This window comes from Oncorhynchus mykiss, chromosome 10 (genome assembly GCF_013265735.2).
Source record: "Oncorhynchus mykiss isolate Arlee chromosome 10, USDA_OmykA_1.1, whole genome shotgun sequence".
Classification (NCBI taxonomy): Eukaryota; Metazoa; Chordata; class Actinopteri; order Salmoniformes; family Salmonidae; genus Oncorhynchus; species Oncorhynchus mykiss.
Window position 1 is genome coordinate 496504 of NC_048574.1, and position 21382 is coordinate 517885.

Here is a 21382-nt window from a genome sequence, read left to right on the forward strand (position 1 = left end):
TACTAACAGGTTATACCCCTAACAGGTTATTCCCCTAACAGGTTATTCCCCTAACAGGTTATTCTCCTAACATGTTATTCCCCTGACAGGTTATTCCCCTAACAGGTTGTTCCCCTAACAGGTTATTCCTATGACAGGTTATTCTACTAACAGGTTATTCTACTAACAGGTTATACCCCTAACAGGTTATTCCCCTAACAGGTTATTCCCCTAACAGGTTATTCCACTAACAGGTTATTCCCCTAACAGGTTATTCCCCTAACAGGTTATTCCCCTAACAGGTTATTCCCCTACCAGTTTATTCCCCTAACAGGTTATTCCCCTACCAGTTTATTCCACTAACAGGTTATTCCACTAACAGGTTATTCCACTAACAGGTTATTCTACTAACAGGTTATTCTACTAACAGGTTATACCCCTAACAGGTTATTCTACTAACAGGTTATTCCCCTAACAGGTTATTCCCCTAACAGGTTATTCCCCTAACAGGTTATTCTACTAACAGGTTATACCCCTAACAGGTTATTCTACTAACAGGTTATTCCCCTAACAGGTTATTCTACTAACAGGTTATTCCCCTAACAGGTTATTCTACTAACAGGTTATACCCCTAACAGGTTATTCTACTAACAGGTTATTCCCCTAACAGGTTATTCCCCTAACAGGTTATTCTACTAACAGGTTATACCCCTAACAGGTTATTCTACTAACAGGTTATTCCCCTAACAGGTTATTCTACTAACAGGTTATTCCCCTAACAGGTTATTCCCCTAACAGGTTATTCTACTAACAGGTTATACCCCTAACAGGTTATTCTACTAACAGGTTATTCCCCTAACAGGTTATTCTACTAACAGGTTATTCCCCTAACAGGTTATTCTACTAACAGATTATTCCCCTAACAGCACAAGAACATTCCCCAAAACAAGCAATGCAACATTCCCAGTTACAAGCAATGCAAAAAATAAAAATGCTTCAATAAATGTTTAAAATGAGTGACAGGGGGACAAGAGCCTCAGGTTTAAGTTTAGTCTGGAGGCTATTCCATAGGTGAGGAGCGTAACAGGAAAAGGCAGCCATACCCAACTCTGTGGAGATCACATGGGCATCAAGTGGAATCCATACCCAACTCTGTGGAAATCACATGGGCCTCAAGTGGAATCCATACCCAACTCTGTGGAGATCACATGGGCCTCAAGTGGAATCCATACCCAACTCTGTGGAGATCACATGGGCCTCAAGTGGAATCCATACCCAACTCTGTGGAGATCGCATGGGCCTCAAGTGGAATCCATACCCAACTCTGTGGAAATCACATGGGCCTCAAGTGGAATCCATACCCAACTCTGTGGAGATCACATGGGCCTCAAGTGTAATCCATGCTTGAGACCTGGTTTTAGGAATTCTAATGTTGATGAGTGATGATAAATAAGAAGGTAGTTTATTCAGAAGTGCTTTATAGATAAACACGAGAGCATGTTGTTCTCGTCTCACGGACAGCGAAGTCCAACCCACATTACGATATAAAACACAGTGGTGAGTTCTGTAGCTAGCAACCCGTAATAAACCTGAGTGTGCAATGATAAGTAGCATCCAGCGATGTAAGTGTTGATGCCGTAACCTTCATGTAAATAATATCCCCATAATCTGTAACAGACATAAAAGTAGCTTGCACAATCTGTCTTCTATTTATAGAGGACAAACACGTCCTGTTTCTGAAGAGGAAGCCTAGCTTGATTTTTAGCCGTGTATAAAGTTCGTCAACATGCATTTTAATAGACAGTTCATCATCCCTAAGTATTTATATGCAGAGACCCTTATCAGTAGGTGATGGTGATCCTAGAGATTATACCTGTCTATCTAAAACATGGGTCTCCCATGGTGTCTGTCTCCTTCTCCGTCTGAGTGTTTAAATGCCTAATTGATCTGTTCATTGGAACCGATAACTCATTAATACGATCATCACACACACACACACACACACACACCCCTATTCACATTTAATAACGTCTTCTTTCCATCTCATTGCACTTCTATATAATCAGTCACTAAAAGTGAAATATTTTTATTTTAACCTCGTTACGGTTGTTAAGGGTGAAATCCAGCGACTGTCAATCACTTCAGAAGTGTTTGTACTTATCTTTAGGTTTCCCTCATTTCCCTGAAATGAACCAAGAGTTACGTGTTTCATTTTGACACCATCTTTAAACACTATTCCGATTTAAAAACGGAAAGGTGTTAGTCAAGGTTGTTGAGGTTTGTAGTTCACTGTGGGCCTCGAACCCTTAAACCTCTTTCATTTAAAGGAGCCGTGAGGCTATGGAGAAGAGATTATAAATATTTAGAGCAGTTTGCTATGTCGCCTCAATATTAAATCGTACAGAGAAGAATGGTTGTGGTCTCCTCTCTCTCTCTCTGTTTCTCTCTCAATTCAATTCAAGGGGCTTTATTGGTATGGGAAACGTGTTAACATTGCCAAAGCAAGTGAAGTAGATAATAAACAAAAGTGAAATAACCAATAAAAATGAACAGTAAACATGACACTCACAGAAGTTCCAAAAGAATAAAGACATTACAAATGTCATATGTCTATATACAGTGTTGTAATGATATATATGTCTATATACAGTGTTGTAATGATATATATGTCTATATACAGTGTTGTAATGATATATATGTCTATATACAGTGTTGTAATGATATATATGTCTATATACAGTGTTGTAATGATATATATGTCTATATACAGTGTTGTAATGATATATATGTCTATATACAGTGTTGTAATGATATATATGTCTATATACAGTGTTGTAATGATATATATGTCTATATACAGTGTTGTAATGATATATATGTCTATATACAGTGTTGTAATGATATATATGTCTATATACAGTGTTGTAATGATATATATGTCTATATACAGTGTTGTAATGATATATATGTCTATATACAGTGTTGTAATGATATATATGTCTATATACAGTGTTGTAATGATATATATGTCTATATACAGTGTTGTAATGATATATATGTCTATATACAGTGTTGTAATGATATATATGTCTATATACAGTGTTGTAATGATATATATGTCTATATACAGTGTTGTAATGATATATATGTCTATATACAGTGTTGTAATGATATATATGTCTATATACAGTGTTGTAATGATATATATGTCTATATACAGTGTTGTAATGATATATATGTCTATATACAGTGTTGTAATGATATATATGTCTATATACAGTGTTGTAATGATATATATGTCTATATACAGTGTTGTAATGATATATATGTCTATATACAGTGTTGTAATGATATATATGTCTATATACAGTGTTGTAATGATATATATGTCTATATACAGTGTTGTAATGATATATATGTCTATATACAGTGTTGTAATGATATACAGTGCCTTGCGAAAGTATTCGGCCCCCTTGAACTTTGCGACCTTTTGCCACATTTCAGGCTTGAAACATAAAGATATAAAACTGTATTTTTTTGTGAAGAATCAACAACAAGTGGGACATAATCATGAAGTGGAACGACATTTATTGGATATTTCAAACTTTTTTTAACAAATCAAAAACTGAAAAATTGGGCGTGCAAAATTATTCAGCCCCTTTACTTTCAGTGCAGCAAACTCTCTCCAGAAGTTCAGTGAGGATCTCTGAATGATCCAATGTTGACCTAAATGACTAATGATGATAAATACAATCCACCTGTGTGTAATCAAGTCTCCGTATAAATGCACCTGCACTGTGATAGTCTCAGAGGTCCGTTAAAAGCGCAGAGCGCATCATGAAGAACAACGAACACACCAGGCAGGTCCGAGATACTGTTGTGAAGAAGTTTAAAGCCGGATTTGGATACAAAAAGATTTCCCAAGCTTTAAACATCCCAAGGAGCACTGTGCAAGCGATAATATTGAAATGGAAGGAGTATCAGACCACTGCAAATCTACCAAGACCTGGCCGTCCCTCTAAACTTTCAGCTCATACAAGGAGAAGACTGATCAGAGATGCAGCCAAGAGGCCCATGATCACTCTGGATGAACTGCAGAGATCTACAGCTGAGGTGGGAGACTCTGTCCATAGGACAACAATCAGTTGTATATTGCACAAATCTGGCCTTTATGGAAGAGTGGCAAGAAGAAAGCCATTTCTTAAAGATATCCATAAAAAGTGTTGTTTAAAGTTTGCCACAAGCCACCTGGGAGACACACCAAACATGTGGAAGAAGGTGCTCTGGTCAGATGAAACCAAAATTGAACTTTTTGGAAACAATGCAAAACGTTATGTTTGGCGTAAAAGCAACACAGCTGATCACACCATCCCCACTGTCAAACATGGTGGTGGCAGCATCATGGTTTGGGCCTGCTTTTCTTCAGCAGGGACAGGGAAGATGGTTAAAATTGATGGGAAGATGGATGGAGCCAAATACAGGACCATTCTGGCAGAAAACCTGATGGAGTCTACAAAAGACCTGAGACTGGGACGGAGATTTGTCTTCCAACAAGACAATGATCCAAAACATAAAGCAAAATCTACAATGGAATGGTTCAAAAATAAACATATCCAGGTGTTAGAATGGCCAAGTCAAAGTCCAGACCTGAATCCAATCGAGAATCTGTGGAAAGAACTGAAAACTGCTGTTCACAAATGCTCTCCATCCAACCTCACTGAGCTCGAGCTGTTTTGCAAGGAGGAATGGGAAAAAATGTCAGTCTCTCGATGTGCAAAACTGATAGAGACATACCCCAAGCGACTTACAGCTGTAATCGCAGCAAAAGGTGGCGCTACAAAGTATTAACTTAAGGGGGCTGAATAATTTTGCACGCCCAATTTTTCAGTTTTTGATTTGTTAAAAAAGTTTGAAATATCCAATAAATGTCGTTCCACTTCATGATTGTGTCCCACTTGTTGTTGATTCTTCACAAAAAAATACAGTTTTATATCTTTATGTTTGAAGCCTGAAATGTGGCGAAAGGTTGCAAAGTTCAAGGGGGCTGAATACTTTCGCAAGGCACTGTATATGTCTATATACAGTGTAATATTATGTATATGTACAGTGTTGTAACGATGTGAAAATAGTGAAAGTAGAAAAGGGAAATAAATAAACATAAATATGGGTTGTATTTACAATGGTGTTTGTTCTTCACTGGTTGCCCTTTTCTTGTGGCAACAGGTCACAAATCTTGCTGCTGTGATGTCACACTGTGGTATTTCACCCAGTAGATATGGGAGTTTATCAACATCGGCTTTGTTTTCTAATTCTTTGTGGGTCTGTGTAATCTGAGGGAAATACACAGTGGGGCAAAAAAGTATTTAGTCAGCCACCAATTGTGCAAGTTCTCCCACTTCAAAAGATGAGAGAGGCCTGTAGTTTTCATTATAGGTACACTTCAACTATGACAGACAAAATGCTTATTTTCCACCATAATTTGCAAATAAATTCATTAAAAATCCTACCATGTGATTTTCTGGATTTTTTTTCTCATTTTGTCTGTCATAGTTGAAGTGTACCTATGATGAAAATTACAGGCCTCTCTCATCTTTTTAAGTGGGAGAACTTGCACAATTGGTGGCTGACTAAATACTTTTTTGCCCCACTGTATGTCTCTAACATGGTCATACATTGGGCAGGAGGTTAGGAAGTGCAGCTCAGTTTCCACCTCATTTTGTGGGCAGTGAGCACATAGCCTGTCTTCTCTTGAGAGCCATGTCTGCCTACGGCGGCCTTTCTCAATAGCAAGGCTATGCTCACTGAGTCTGTACATAGTCAAATCTTTCCTTAATTTTGGGTCAGTCACAGTGGTCAGGTATTCTGCTGCTGTGTACTCTCTGTTTAGGGCCAAATAGCATTCTAGTTTACTCTGTTTTTTTGTTAATTCTTTCCAATGTGTCAAGTAATTATCTTTTTGTTTTCTAATGATTTGGTTGGGTCTAATTGTGTTGCTGTCCTGGGGCTCTGTGGGGTGTGTTTGTGAACAGGACCAGCTTGCTTAGGGGACTCTTCTCCAGGTTAATCTCTCTGTAGGTGATGGCTTTGTTATGGAAGGTTTGGGAATCGCTTCCTTTCAGGTGGTTGTAGAATTTAACGGCACTTTTCTGGATTTTGATCATTAGTGGGTATCGGCCTAATTCTGCTCTGCATGCATTATTTGGTGTTCTACGTTGTACACTGAGGATATTTTTGCAGAATTCGGCATGCAGAGTCTCAATTTGGTGTTTGTCCCATTGAGTGAATTCTTGGTTGGTGAGCGGACCCCAGACCTCACAAAAATAAAGGGCAATGTGTTCTATAAATTATTCATGTATTTTATGCCAGATCCTAATTGGTATGTTGAAATTTATGTTTCTTTTGATGGCATAGAATGCCCTTCTTGCCTTGTCTCTCAGATCGTTCACAGCTTTGTGGAAGTTACCTGTGGTGCTGATGTTTAGGCCAAGGTATGTATAGTTTTTTGTGTGCTCTAGGGCAACAGTGTCTAGATGGAATTTGTATTTGTGGTCCTGGCGACTGGACCTTTTTTGGAACACCATTATTTTTGTCTTACTGAGATTCACTGTCAGGGCCAATTTTAATCACACACTTGTTGTTTGTGTTCATGGATTTTAGAATAATGTATGTTTTACCCCCAACACCACTTTCCATCAATTTGTATAGCAGACCCTCAAGACAAATTGAGTCAAAAGCTTTTTTGAAATCAACAAAGCATGAGAAGACTTTGCCTTTGTGTTGGTTTGTTTGGTTGTCAATTAGGGTGTGCAGGGTGAATACGTGGTCTGTCCTATGGTAATTTGGTAAAAATTCAATGTGACATTTGCTCAGTACATTGTTTTCACTGAGGAAATGTATCAGTCTGCTGTTAATGATAATGCTGTTGATGCATATCCCACGGTAGTTATTGGGGTCACATTTGTCTCAATTTTTGTGGATTGGGGTGATCAGTCCTTGGTTCCAAATATTGGGGAAGATGCCAGAGCTGAGGAGGATGTTGAAGAGTTTAAGAATAGCCAATTGGAACTTGTGGTCTGTATATGTGATAATTTCATTGATACCATCAACACCACAGGCCTTTTTGGGTTGGAGGGTTTGTAATTTGTCCTGTAGTTCATTCAATGTAATTGGAGAATCCAGTGGGTTCTGGTCGTCTTTAATAGTTGGGTCCGTCTCATCTATACCATGTTTCATACCTGGTAGTGTGGTGGATGGGACTACCAGCTCTCTGTAACCTAGAGGACAACCAGTGGGTCCATCTCCTCTATACCACCCACCTGGTAGTTTGGTGGATGGGACTACCAGCTCTCTGTAACCTAGAGGGCAACCAGTGGGTCCATCTCCTCTATACCACCCACCTGGTAGTGTGGTGGATGGGACTACCAGCTCTCTGTAACCTAGAGGTCATCCAGTGGGTCCATCTCCTCTATACCACCCACCTGGTAGTGTGGTGGATGGGACTACCAGCTCTCTGTAACCAGTGGGTCCATCTCCTCTATACCATGTTTCTTGTAGGATGACAAGTCTGTGTTCCTGCACTTTAGGCCAAAGACCTTTATATTCCAGGATGAGATAGTAAAAGCTCTGTGTTCCATAGTGTCTAGTGTTGTTTAGTGTCTAGTGTTGTTTCTGTTGTGGTTTAGGCCCGGACCATTACAGTAGGTGTGAGCAGAGCATGTTGAGCATCTGATACATACCTCTTAGGTTGTAGGATGGGGGTTGGGGGGGGAGGTGTAATAGTGGGGGTTGGGCCTGTTGCAGGATGGGGCTGGGGAAGGTGTATTAGTGGGGGTTGGGCCTGTTGCAGGAAGGTGCTTGGGCAGGTGTATTAGTGGGGGTTGGGCCTGTTGCAGGATGGGGCTGGGAAGGTGTAATAGTGGGGGTTGGGCAGGTGTAATAGTGGGGGTTGGGCCTGTTGCAGGAAGGGGCTTGGGAAGGTGTAATAGTGGGGGTTGGGCCTGTTGCAGGAAGGGGCTTGGGAAGGTGTAATAATGTGGGTTGGGCAGGTGTAATTGTGGGGTTGGGCAGGTGTAATAGTGGGGTTGGGCCTGTTGTAGGAAGGGGCTTGGGAAGGTGTAATAGTGGGGGTTGGGCAGGTGTAATAGTGGGGTTGGGCCTGTTGCAGGAAGGGGCTTGGGCAGGTGGAGTGGTGGGCCAGGGTGGAGTGGTGGACCAGGGTGGAGTGGTGGGCCAGGGTGGAGTGGTGGGCCAGGGTGGAGTGGTGGGCCAGGGTGGAGTGGTGGGTCAGGGTGGAGTGGTGGACCAGGGTGGAGTGGTGGACCAGGGTGGAGTGGTGGGTAAGGATGGAGTGGTGGGTCAGGGTGGAGTGGTGGGCCAGTGTGGAGTGGTGGGTCAGGGTGGAGTGGTGGACCAGGGTGGAGTGGTGGACCAGGGTGGAGTGGTGGACCAGGGTGGAGTGGTGGACCTGGGTGGACCAGGGTGGAGTGGTGGACCAGGGTGGAGTGGTGGACCAGGGTGGAGTGGTGGACCTGGGTGGAGTGGTGGACCAGGGTGGAGTGGTGGACCTGGGTGGAGTGGTGGACCTGGGTGGAGTGGTGGACCTGGGTGGAGTGGTGGACCAGGGTGGAGTGGTGGACCAGGGTGGAGTGGTGGACCAGGGTGGAGTGGTGGGCCAGGGTGGAGTGGTGGGCCAGGGTGGAGTGGTGGACCACGGTGGAGTGGTGGACCAGGGTGGAGTGGTGGACCTGGGTGGAGTGGTGGACCAGGGTGGAGTGGTGGACCAGGGTGGAGTGGTGGGCCAGGTTAACGGCAGGTTTTGAGGCACAGTCCCGGGAAATTATTGCTAACAGCACTGCTGTGGTCATTCTCTCTGTCCTCTCTCTCTGTCCTCTCTCTTTCTCTCTCTCTCTCTCTGTCCTCTCTCTTTCTCTCTCTGTCCTCTCTCTCTCTCCATCTCTCTCTGTCCTCTCTCTCTCTCCATCTCTCTCTGTCCTCTCTCTCTCTCCATCTCTCTCTGTCCTCTCTCTCTCTGTCCTCTCTCTCTGTCCTCTCTCGCTCTGTCCTCTGTCTGTGCTCTCTATGTCCTCTCTCTCTGTCCTCTCTCTCTGTCCTCTCTCTCTCTCCCTCTCTCTCTGTCCTCTGTCTGTGCTCTCTCTGTCCTCTCGCTGTCATGTCTCTCTCTCTGTCCTCTCTCTCTCTCCATCTCTCTCTGTCCTCTCTCTCTCTCCATCTCTCTCTGTCCTCTCTCGCTCTGTCCTCTGTCTGTGCTCTCTATGTCCTCTCTCTCTGTCCTCTCTCTCTGTCCTCTCTCTCACCCTCTCTCTCTGTCCTCTGTCTGTGCTCTCTCTGTCCTCTCGCTGTCATGTCTCTCTCTCTCTCCTCTCTTTCTGTCTTCTCTCTCTCTCGCCCCATCTATACCCCCAACCCTCTCTCTCTGTCCTCTGTCTGTGCTCTCTCTGTCCTCTCGCTGTCATGTCTCTCTCTCTCTCTCCTCTCTTTCTGTCTTCTCTCTCTCTCGCCCCATCTATACCCCCAACTATCTCTCTAAAACATGTAAGCATCAGGCTTTGTATTGCTCCATAACCCTCCACGGTCCGAATGCCCTGGCTGTCACACTCGACCACACACACTCATACACACACACACACTCACACGCACGCACACACACACACACACACACACACACACACACACACACACACACACACACACACACACACTCGCCCACACACACTCACACACACACACACACACACACACACACACACACACACACACACACACACACACACACACACACACACTCACACACACACACACACACTGTGGTCACGCTGCTGTGGTCTTGCTTGGTCAGTAGAGCGGACAGCTGAGGAATGTTGAATTTGCGCCACCTGGGTTGATGAGAAAGTAGAGAGAAGGGGAGATAGAGAAAAGGAGAGAGCGGGGGGGGGGGGGGTTGAGGTGGAGATAGAGAAAAGGAGAGAGCGGGGGGGGGTTGAGGTGGAGATAGAGAAAAGGAGAGAGCGGGGGGGGTTGAGGTGGAGATAGAGAAAAGGAGAGAGCGGGGGGGGGTTGAGGTGGAGATAGAGAAAAGGAGAGAGCGGGGGGGTTGAGGTGGAGATAGAGAAAAGGAGAGAGAGGACTGTCTGTTAATGCATTCAGTTCTCTCTCTTCCCTCTGTTCTCTCTGTCTGTCTGACTGCCCCCTATCAGCCCTCTGTCATGGCCTGTTACACCCAAACACACATACAAATACCAAATACCTCAGCACAGAAATGAGCTACAAGTCATACGTCTGCTATAGTTTGGTGTCAGTGAAGACAAAACCACATACGATGTGTCTGGGCTGGATGAAGTTAATCAAATATTCAGTATTCATTCCATTCTGTGAGGATTTAAAAAACAGGACACAGGACAGAAACTAGGGCATAGGTCAAACGCTAGGATATGAGAGAAAGCCTCTGTGGAGTAGTGGGAAGGGCACCTAACAAAGCCTAGGTCCCAAATGGCACACTACATAGTGCACGACTTTGGACAGAACCCTATGGCATCCTATTCCCTATATAGTGCACTACTTTAGACCAGAGCCCTATGACACCGTATTCCCTATATAGTGCACTACTTTAGACCAGAGCCCTAATGCACCCTATTCCCTATATAGTGCACTACTTTAGACCAGAGCCCTAATGCACCCTATTCCCTATATAGTGCACTACTTTAGACCAGAGCCCTATGACACCGTATTCCCTATATAGTGCACTACTTTAGACCAGAGCCCTATGGCACCTTATTCCCTATATAGTGCACTTGCAAGGTTTACTTCATAGAGGACATGGTCTGTAGTCGTCTTCCTGATTTACCCTGAACATGGTCTGTAGTCGTCTTCCTGATTACCCTGAACATGGTCTGTAGTCTTCTTCCTGATTACCCTGAACATGGTCTGTAGTCGTCTTCCTGATTACCCTGAACATGGTCTGTAGTCGTCTTCCTGATTACCCTGAACATGGTCTGTAGTCTTCTTCCTGATTACCCTGAACATGGTCTGTAGTCTTCTTCCTGATTACCCTGAACATGGTCTGTAGTCTTCTTCCTGATTACCCTGAACATGGTCTGTAGTCAGGTCTTCTTCCTGATTACCCTGAACATGGTCTGTAGTCTTCTTCCTGATTACCCTGAACATGGTCTGTAGTCAGGTCTTCTTCCTGATGACCCTGAACATGGTCTGTAGTCGTCTTCCTGATTACCCTGAACATGGTCTGTAGTCGTCTTCCTGATTACCCTGAACATGGTCTGTCGTCTTCTTCCTGATTACCCTGAACTTTGTCTGTAGTCTTCTTCCTGATTACCCTGAACATGGTCTGTAGTCTTCTTCCTGATTACCCTGAACATGGTCTGTAGTCGTCTTCCTGATTACCCTGAACATGGTCTGTAGTCAGGTCTTCTTCCTGATTACCCTGAACATGGTCTGTCGTCTTCTTCCTGATTACCCTGAACATGGTCTGTCGTCTTCTTCCTGATTACCCTGAACATGGTCTGTAGTCGTCTTCCTGATTACCCTGAACATGGTCTGTAGTCGTCTTCCTGATTACCCTGAACATGGTCTATAGTCAGGTCTTCTTCCTGATCACCCTGAACATGGTCTGTAGTCGTCTTCCTGATCACCCTGAACATGGTCTGTAGTCTTCTTCCTGATTACCCTGAACATGGTCTGCATTTTCATCTACATTCACTGGTATATTATATTTATATTCTGCTTCAAGAGAAAATAAAAGAAACACGAACGGTTAGTGGTACTTTGCAGTACTTTTTTTGAGAATAATGTCTAAATAATGTTGTGAATAAAGTGGCAATATTTATATATAATTAATGTAGAGAATAAAGTCATATTTCAACGTGTCTCCTGTTGCTGTGAATTAGATGACCCGGTGAAATTATACTGTAGAATTAACTTTATTAACAACACAAACCTTTCCTCATTTAGTACATAATAGCCATGTTTTTATAAGTTGGCCTTCTGTGGCCTGGATGAGGTTGTGCCACAGATTATTTTCAGAGCAGGAACCACACGGACTCGGATGGGGATATTGTATCCATAACCTGACATACTTAGGCAGAGGTGGTGTGTGTGTATGCAGCTGTGTGTGTGTGTGTGTGTGTGTTTGAAGGTGTGTGTGTATGCAGGTGTGTGTGTGTGTGTGTGTGTGTGTGTGTGTGTGTGTGTGTGTGTGTGTGTGTGTGTGTGTGTGTGTTTGAAGGTGTGTGTGTGTGTGTGTGTGTGTGTGTGTGTGTGTGTGTGTGTGTGTGTGTGTGTGTGTGTGTATGCAGGTTTGAAGGTGTGTGTGTGTGTAGGTGTGTGTGGGGATAACCATTATTATAGCATAACAGGTCTAGCCTCTATAAGGTGGACCAGTGGAACGGAGACAAAACGAAAATCAAAAGGAAGTTGTCTGTCCGATATCTGAGAGATAAAATAAATATCATAAAACTCAACCTCCCTCCCCTCCTTAACTCTCCCTCCCGCACTCCCCCTCTTCTCCTTCCCTCCTCTCTCTCCAGATCCCAACGCCATGGGGCAGCGCGGACCAGACCATGCTCTGATTGGTGGAGTGGTGGCGGTGGTGGTCTTCGTTACCTTGTGTCTAATCATCTTTTTGGGCCGCTACCTAGCCAGGCATAAAGGTAAAACATGTGACAGCACCTGTAACACACAACACATGTAAAACACACCTGACCACCTGTAAAACACATAGAGATAACACACCTGACCACCTGTAAAACACATAGAGATAACACACCTGACCACCTGTAAAACACATAGAGATAACACACCTGACCACTTGTAAAACACATAGAGATAACACACCTGACCACCTGTAAAACACATAGAGATAACACACCTGACCACCTGTAAAACACATAGAGATCACACACCTGACCACCTGTAAAACACATAGAGATAACACACCTGACGAAAGGTCTCCTAATAGTAACACACCTGACGACAGGTCTCCTTATAGTAACACACCTGACGACAGGTCTCCTGATAGTAACACACCTGACTACAGGTCTCCTGATAGTAACACACCTGACGACAGGTCTCCTGATAGTAACACACCTGACGACAGGTCTCCTGATAGTAACACACCTGACGACAGGTCTCCTGATAGTAACACACAACAACTGTAAAACACAGAGATAACACACCTGACGACAGGTTTCCTGATAGTAACACACATGACGACAGGTCTCCTGATAGTAACACACCTGACGACAGGTCTCCTGATAGTAACACACAACACCTGTAAAACACATAGAGATAACACACCTGACGACAGGTCTCCTGATAGTAACACACAACACCTGTAAAACACATAGAGATAACACACCTGACGACAGGTATCCTGATAGTAACACACAACACCTGTAAAACACTTAGAGATAACACACCTGACGACAGGTCTCCTGATAGTAACACACTTGATGACAGGTCTCCTGATAGTAACACACCTGACTACAGGTCTCCTGATAGTAACACACCTGACTACAGGTCTCCTGATAGTAACACACAACACTTGTAAAACACATAGAGATAACACACCTGACGACAGGTCTCCTGATAGTAACACACCTGACTACAGGTCTCCTGATAGTAACACACAACACTTGTAAAACACATAGAGATAACACACCTGACGACAGGTCTCCTGATAGTAACACACAACACCTGTAAAACACATAGAGATAATACACCTGACGACAGGTCTCCTGATAGTAACACACCTGACGACAGGTCTCCTGATAGTAACACACCTGACGACAGGTCTCCTGATAGTAACACACCTGACGACAGGTCTCCTGATAGTAACACCCCTGACGACAGGTCTCCTGATAGTAACACACCTGATGACAGGTCTCCTGATAGTAACGCACCTGACGACAGGTCTCCTGATATTAACACACAACACCTGTAAAACACAGAGATAACACACCTGACGAAAGGTCTCCTGATAGTAACACACCTGACTACAGGTCTCCTGATAGTAACACACCTGACTACAGGTCTCCTGACAGTAACACACCTGACGACCGGTCTCCTGATAGTAACACACCTGACGACAGGTCTCCTGATAGTAACACACAACACCTGTAAAACACATAGAGATAACACACCTGACGACAGGTCTCCTGATAGTAACACACCTGACTACAGGTCTCCTGATAGTAACACACAACACCTGTAAAACACATAGAGATAACACACCTGACGACAGGTCTCCTGATAGTAACACACCTGACTATAGGTCTCCTGATAATAACACACCTGACGACAGGTCTCCTGATTATAACACACCTGACTACAGGTCTCCTGATAGTAACACACAACACCTGTAAAACACATAGAGATAACACACCTGACGACAGGTCTCCTGATAGTAACACACCTGACTACAGGTCTCCTGATAATAACACACCTGACGACAGGTCTCCTGATAGTAACACACCTGACTACAGGTCTCCTGATAATAACACACCTGACTACAGGTCTCCTGATAATAGCACACCTGACGACAGGTCTCCTGATAGTAACACACCTGACGACAGGTCTCCTGATAATAACACACCTGACTACAGGTCTCCTGATAGTAACACACCTGACGACAGGTCTCCTGATAGTAACACACCTGACGACAGGTCTCCTGATAGTAAGACACCTGACCACCTGTATCTAAAACACTGTTTATTAGTCAGGTACCTCGTCTGTCAGAGAGATAGGACACCTGTTTAATAGTCAGGTACCTGGTCTGTCAGAGAGATAGGACACCTGTTTAATAGTCAGGTACCTGGTATGTCAGAGAGATAGGACACCTGTTTAATAGTCAGGTACCTGGTCTGTCAGAGAGATAGGACACCTGTTTAATAGTCAGGTACCTGGTCTGTCAGAGATAGGACACCTGTTTAATATTCAGGTACCTGGTCTGTCAGAGAGATAGGATACCTGTTTAATAGTCAGGTACCTGGTAGGCCAGAGAGATAGGACACCTGTTTAGTAGTCAGGTACCTGGTCTATCAGAGAGATAGGACACCTGTTTAATAGTCAGGTACCTGGTCTGTCAGAGAGATAGGACATCTGTTTACTAGTCAGGTACCTGTTAGGTCAGAGAGATAGGACACCTGTTTATTAGTCAGGTACCTGGTCTGTCAGAGAGATAGGACACCTGTTTAATAGTCAGGTACCTGGTCTGTCAGAGAGATAGGACACCTGTTTAATAGTCAGGTACCTGGTCTGTCAGAGAGATAGGACACCTGTTTAATAGTCAGGTACCTGGTCTGTCAGAGAGATAGGACACGTGTTTAATAGTCAGGTACCTGGTCTGTCAGAGAGATAGGACACCTGTTTAATAGTCTGGTACCTGGTCTGTCAGAGAGATAGGACACCTGTTTAATAGTCAGGTACCTGGTAGGTCAGAGAGATAGGACACCTGTTTAATAGTCAGGTACCTGGTCTGTCAGAGAGATAGGACACCTGTTTAATAGTCAGGTACCTGGTAGGTCAGAGAGATAGGATACCTGTTTAATAGTCAGGTACCTGGTCTGTCAGAGAGATAGGACACCTGTTTAATAGTCAGGTACCTGGTATATCAGAGCGATAGGACACCTGTTTACTAGTCAGGTACCTGGTCTGTCAGAGAGATAGGACACCTGTTTAATAGTCAGGTACCTGGTCTGTCAGAGAGATAGGACACCTGTTTAATAGTCAGGTACCTGGTCTGTCAGAGAGATAGGACATCTGTTTACTAGTCAGGTACCTGGTCTGTCAGAGAGATAGGACACCTGTTTAATAGTCAGGTACCTGGTCTGTCAGAGAGATAGGACACCTGTTTACTAGTCAGGTACCTGGTCTATCAGAGAGATAGGACACCTGTTTACTAGTCAGGTACCTGGTCTGTCAGAGAGATAGGACACATGTTTACTAGTCAGGTACCTGGTCTGTCAGAGAGATAGGACACCTGTTTAATAGTCAGGTACCTGGTCTGTCAGAGAGATAGGACACCTGTTTAATAGTCAGGTACCTGGTCTGTCAGAGAGATAGGACACCTGTTTAATAGTCAGGTACATGGTCTGTCAGAGAGATAGGACATATCTTTAATAGTCAGGTACCTGGTCTGTCAGAGAGATAGGACACCTGTTTAATAGTCAGGTACCTGGTCTGTCAGAGAGATAGGACACCTGTTTAATAGTCAGGTACCTGGTATATCAGAGCGATAGGACACCTGTTTACTAGTCAGGTACCTGGTCTGTCAGAGAGATAGGACACCTGTTAAATAGTCAGGTACCTGGTCTGTCAGAGAGATAGGACATCTGTTTACTAGTCAGGTACCTGGTCTGTCAGAGAGATAGGACACCTGTTTAATAGTCAGGTACCTGGTCTGTCAGAGAGATAGGACACCTGTTTAATAGTCAGGTACATGGTCTGTCAGAGAGATAGGACACCTGTTTAATAGTCAGGTACCTGGTCTGTCAGAGAGATAGGACACCTGTTTAATAGTCAGGTACCTGGTCTGTCAGAGAGATAGGACACCTGTTTAATAGTCAGGTACCTGGTCTGTCAGAGAGATAGGACACCTGTTTACTAGTCAGGTACCTGGTCTGTCAGAGAGATAGGACACCTGTTTAATAGTCAGGTACCTGGTCTGTCAGAGAGATAGGACACCTGTTTAATAGTCAGGTACCTGGTCTGTCAGATAGATAGGACACCTGTTTACTAGTCAGGTACCTGGTCTGTCAGAGAGATAGGACACCTGTTTAATAGTCAGGTACCTGGTCTGTCAGAGAGATAGGACACCTGTTTAATAGTCAGGTACCTGGTATATCAGAGCGATAGGACACCTGTTTACTAGTCTGGTACCTGGTCTGTCAGAGAGATAGGACACCTGTTTAATAGTCAGGTACCTGGTCTGTCAGAGAGATAGGACACCTGTTTAATAGTCAGGTACCTGGTCTGTCAGAGAGATAGGACACCTGTTTAATAGTCAGGTACCTGGTCTGTCAGAGATAGGACACCTGTTTAATATTCAGGTACCTGGTCTGTCAGAGAGATAGGACACCTGTTTAATAGTCAGGTACCTGGTAGGTCAGAGAGATAGGACACCTGTTTACTAGTCAGGTACCTGGTCTGTCAGAGAGATAGGACACCTGTTTAATAGTCAGGTACCTGGTCTGTCAGAGAGATAGGACATCTGTTTACTAGTCAGGTACCTGGTCTGTCAGAGAGATAGGACATCTGTTTACTAGTCAGGTACCTGGTCTGTCAGAGAGATAGGACACCTGTTTAATAGTCAGGTACCTGGTCTGTCAGAGAGATAGGACACCTGTTTAATAGTCAGGTACCTGGTCTGTCAGAGAGATAGGACACCTGTTTAATAGTCAGGTACCTGGTCTGTCAGAGAGATAGGACACCTGTTTAATAGTCAGGTACCTGGTCTGTCAGAGAGATAGGACACCTGTTTAATAGTCAGGTACCTGTAGGTCAGAGAGATAGGACACCTGTTTACTAGTCAGGTACCTGGTCTGTCAGAGAGATAGGACACCTGTTTAATAGTCAGGTACCTGTAGGTCAGAGAGATAGGACACCTGTTTACTAGCCAGGTACCTGGTCTGTCAGAGAGATAGGACACCTGTTTAATAGTCAGGTACCTGGTCTGTCAGAGAGATAGGACACCTTCGGTATCTGTAACACACAATACCTGTAAAACACCTGACCAATTATCGTTGTCTATCCAGTTTGTCCTCCTGTTTATAATCAGTTACATAGTCAGGCATTAAGGTAGTTCACCTTTTAGTAGCACACCTGACCAACACATCTAAGACCTGACCACCTCCATACCTGACCACCTCCATACCTGACCAATACATCTAAGACCTGACCACCTCCATTCATTTTATAACCAGATATCAGGTTTAAAGGTAACCTACACGACCAACACACCTAATCAACTATATAGTGTCTATAGTCCAATTACAATAACCAGGTTTACCTGACCAGCCACCAAGGTAACCTACACGACCAACACACCTAATCAACTATATAGTGTCTATAGTCCAATTACAATAACCAGGTTTACCTGACCAGCCACCAAGGTAACCTACACGACCAACACACCTAATCAACTATATAGTGTCTATAGTCCAATTACAATATCCAGGTTTACCTGACCAGCCACCAAGGTAACATACCAAATACTAACACAGATCAACTATGACCAGAGTTTATAGCCCATTGACGATCATCAAGCAGCTGTTCCGGGACAATGTTCCTATTCGGCTCGAAGGGCCGTCACGTTGAAAAAACATGTTTAAAAAAACAGGATTATCACTGACTACGATGGAGCAAGACAGGTTTCCAAATGTTTCAAAAACGTTTGTTTCCTTCTTGTTGTCCAATAGGAATATACCTCACGTATTGTCTTCCTGTTTGTTGTCCAATAGGAACGTACCTGACCAACGAGGCCAAAGGAGCGGACGATGCACCGGATGCTGATACAGCTATCATCAACGCAGAGGGCAACACACATGCTGAGGGGAAGAAGGAGTACTTTATCTAGACTGTAGAGGGCGCTCTGATCCGCTGCCCCAAAACGTGCTGAGGAGAAGAAGGAGTACTTTATTTAGATTGGTCTGCTGCCCCCTCTTTCTCTCTATTTCTCTTTATCTAACTCTCCCTCTATCTCCTTATCTCTCTATCTATCTCTTTCTCTTCACCTCTCTCTCTTTCTCTTCATCTCTCTCTCTCTCTCTCTTTCTCTTCATCTCTCTCTCTCTTTCTCTACACCTCTCTCTCTTTTCACCTCTCTCTCTCCACCTCTCTTCATCTCTCTCTCCACCTCTCTCTGTCTCTCTCTCTCCACCTCTCTTCATCTCTCTCTCTGTCTCTCTCTCTCTCTCTCTCTCTCTCTCTCCACCTCTCTTCATCTCTCTCTCTCTCTCCACCTCTCTCTCTCTATATTTCTTTCTCCACTGCCCCTGCTGCTTCACTGAGGGAACCCCCTGGGCAGGATGCAGAGAGGAAACACTCCTTTTTTTTCCCATCACCCCCCTCTCCTGCTGGCCTTTTTGTTCTATTTTGTTATCATTCCATCCTTCACGTCTTTTTGTCCAACCGCCCTGGTTTACGTTGCCGGCTGTCATTTTTAAAGGCCGCGCCCTATTGGCCGTCTGGGGATGTTGCCTTTTTATTTCTGATTGTGTTTTATCTGCTAAATAAAAGCCTGAGAATCTGCATATCCACGAGACCACGCCCACCTCTTTATTAAAACCACCTAACTGGATCCCTCAAAAACCACCCGGTCCACAACACACACACACACACTCCCGGTCCACAACACACACACACACCCTGTCCACAACACACACACACACACTCCCTGTTCACACACACACACACTCCCGGTCCACAACACACACACACACACACTCCCTGTCCACACACACACACACACACACACACACACACACACACACACACACACACACACACTCCCTGTCCACACACACACACACACACACACTCCCGGTCCACAACACACACACACACACACACACACTCCCGGTCCACAACACACACACACACACTCCCGGTCCATAACACACACACACTCACTCCTTGTCCACAACACACACACACTCCCTGTCCACACACACACACACACACACACTCCCGGTCCACAACACACACACACACACACACACACACTCCCGGTCCACAACACACACACACACACTCCCGGTCCATAACACACACACACTCACTCCTTGTCCACAACACACACACACTCCCTGTCCACAACCCACACACACACACTCCCTGTCCACAACACACACACACACTCCCTGCCCACACACACACACACACACACTCCCTGTCCACACACACACACACAGACACTCCCTGTCCACAACACACTGTTGGTTACATGGTGCCTAAATATAAGGCTTTAATGTCCACTCTGCCTGTCAGCGATGTTATAACTACGTTATGTCATTCATCTACACTGATGATGACAGACACCTGTTATAACTACTTAATGTCATTCATCTACACTGATGATGACAGACACCTGTTATAACTACTTAATGTCATTAATCTACACTGATGATGACAGACACCTGTTATAACTACTTAATGTCATTCATCTACACTGATGATGACAGACACCTGTTATAACTACTTAATGTCATTCATCTACACTGATGATGACAGACACCTGTTATAACTACTTAATGTCATTCATCTACACTGATGATGACAGACACCTGTTATAACTACTTAATGTCATTCATCTACACTGATGATGACAGACACCTGTTATAACTACTTAATGTCATTCATCTACACTGATGATGACAGACACCTGTTATAACTACTTAATGTCATTCATCTACACTGATGATGACAGACACCTGTTATAACTACTTAATGTCATTCATCTACACTGATGATGACAGACACCTGTTATAACTACTTAATGTCATTCATCTACACTGATTTTATTTTTCTGTCTTTTAATTCAAACCGTCATTTCACAGCTTCTAGGCAGTTAATTAAACATCTTCAGCCTTTTATTTAAATGAATGTGTTCTGGTTAAGCCTTATGTCTTTCAGACTGAACCTGACTGCTCCTTCACTGTCCCCTTCACTGTCCCCTTCACTGTCCCCTTCACTGTCCCCTTCACTGTCCCCTTCCCCTTCACTGTCCCCTTCACTGTCCCCTTCCCCTTCACTGTCCCCTTCACTGTCCCCTTCACTGTCCCCTTCACTGTCCCCTTCACTGTCCCCTTCCCCTTCACTGTCCCCTTCACTGTCCCCTTCCCCTTCACTGTCCCCTTCCCCTTCACTGTCCCCTTCACTGTCCCCTTCACTGTCCCCTTCACTGTCCCCTTCCCCTTCACTGTCCCCTTCACTGTCCCCTTCACTGTCCCCTTCACTGTCCCCTTCACTGTCCCCTTCCCCTTCACTGTCCCCTTCACTGTCCCCTTCACTGTCCCCTTCACTGTCCCCTTCACTGTCCCCTTCCCCTTCACTGTCCCCGTCCCCTTCACTGTCCCCTTCACTGTCCCCTTCACTGTCCCTGTCCCCTTCACTGTCCCCTTCACTGTCCCCTTCACTGTCCCCTTCACTGTCCCCTTCACTGTCCCCTTTACTGTCCCCTTCACTGTCCCCTTCACTGTCCCCTTTACTGTCCCCTTCACTGTCCCCTTTACTGTCCCCTTTACTGTCCCCTTCACTGTCCCCTTTACTGTCCCCTTTACTGTCCCCTTCACTGTCCCCTTCACTGTCCCCTTCACTGTCCCCTTCACTGTCCCCTTTACTGTCCCCTTCACTGTCCCCTTCACTGTCCCCTTTA

The 21382-nt window shown here is 44.6% G+C and overlaps 1 protein-coding gene across 1 annotated transcript in view; it reads left to right on the forward strand.

The window, feature by feature from the left end:
• LOC110511297 (cell adhesion molecule 2-like) overlaps positions 1-18802 on the forward strand; it is a 227381-nt gene extending 208579 nt beyond the window's left edge. Inside the window, exons 8-9 of the mRNA XM_036989434.1 lie at positions 12537-12659; positions 18468-18802. Coding sequence (XP_036845329.1) covers positions 12537-12659; positions 18468-18583 — 239 coding nt within the window. The 3' untranslated portion in view covers positions 18584-18802. The remainder of the gene's footprint in view (positions 1-12536; positions 12660-18467) is intronic.
• Positions 18803-21382: the final 2580 nt, after the last annotated feature.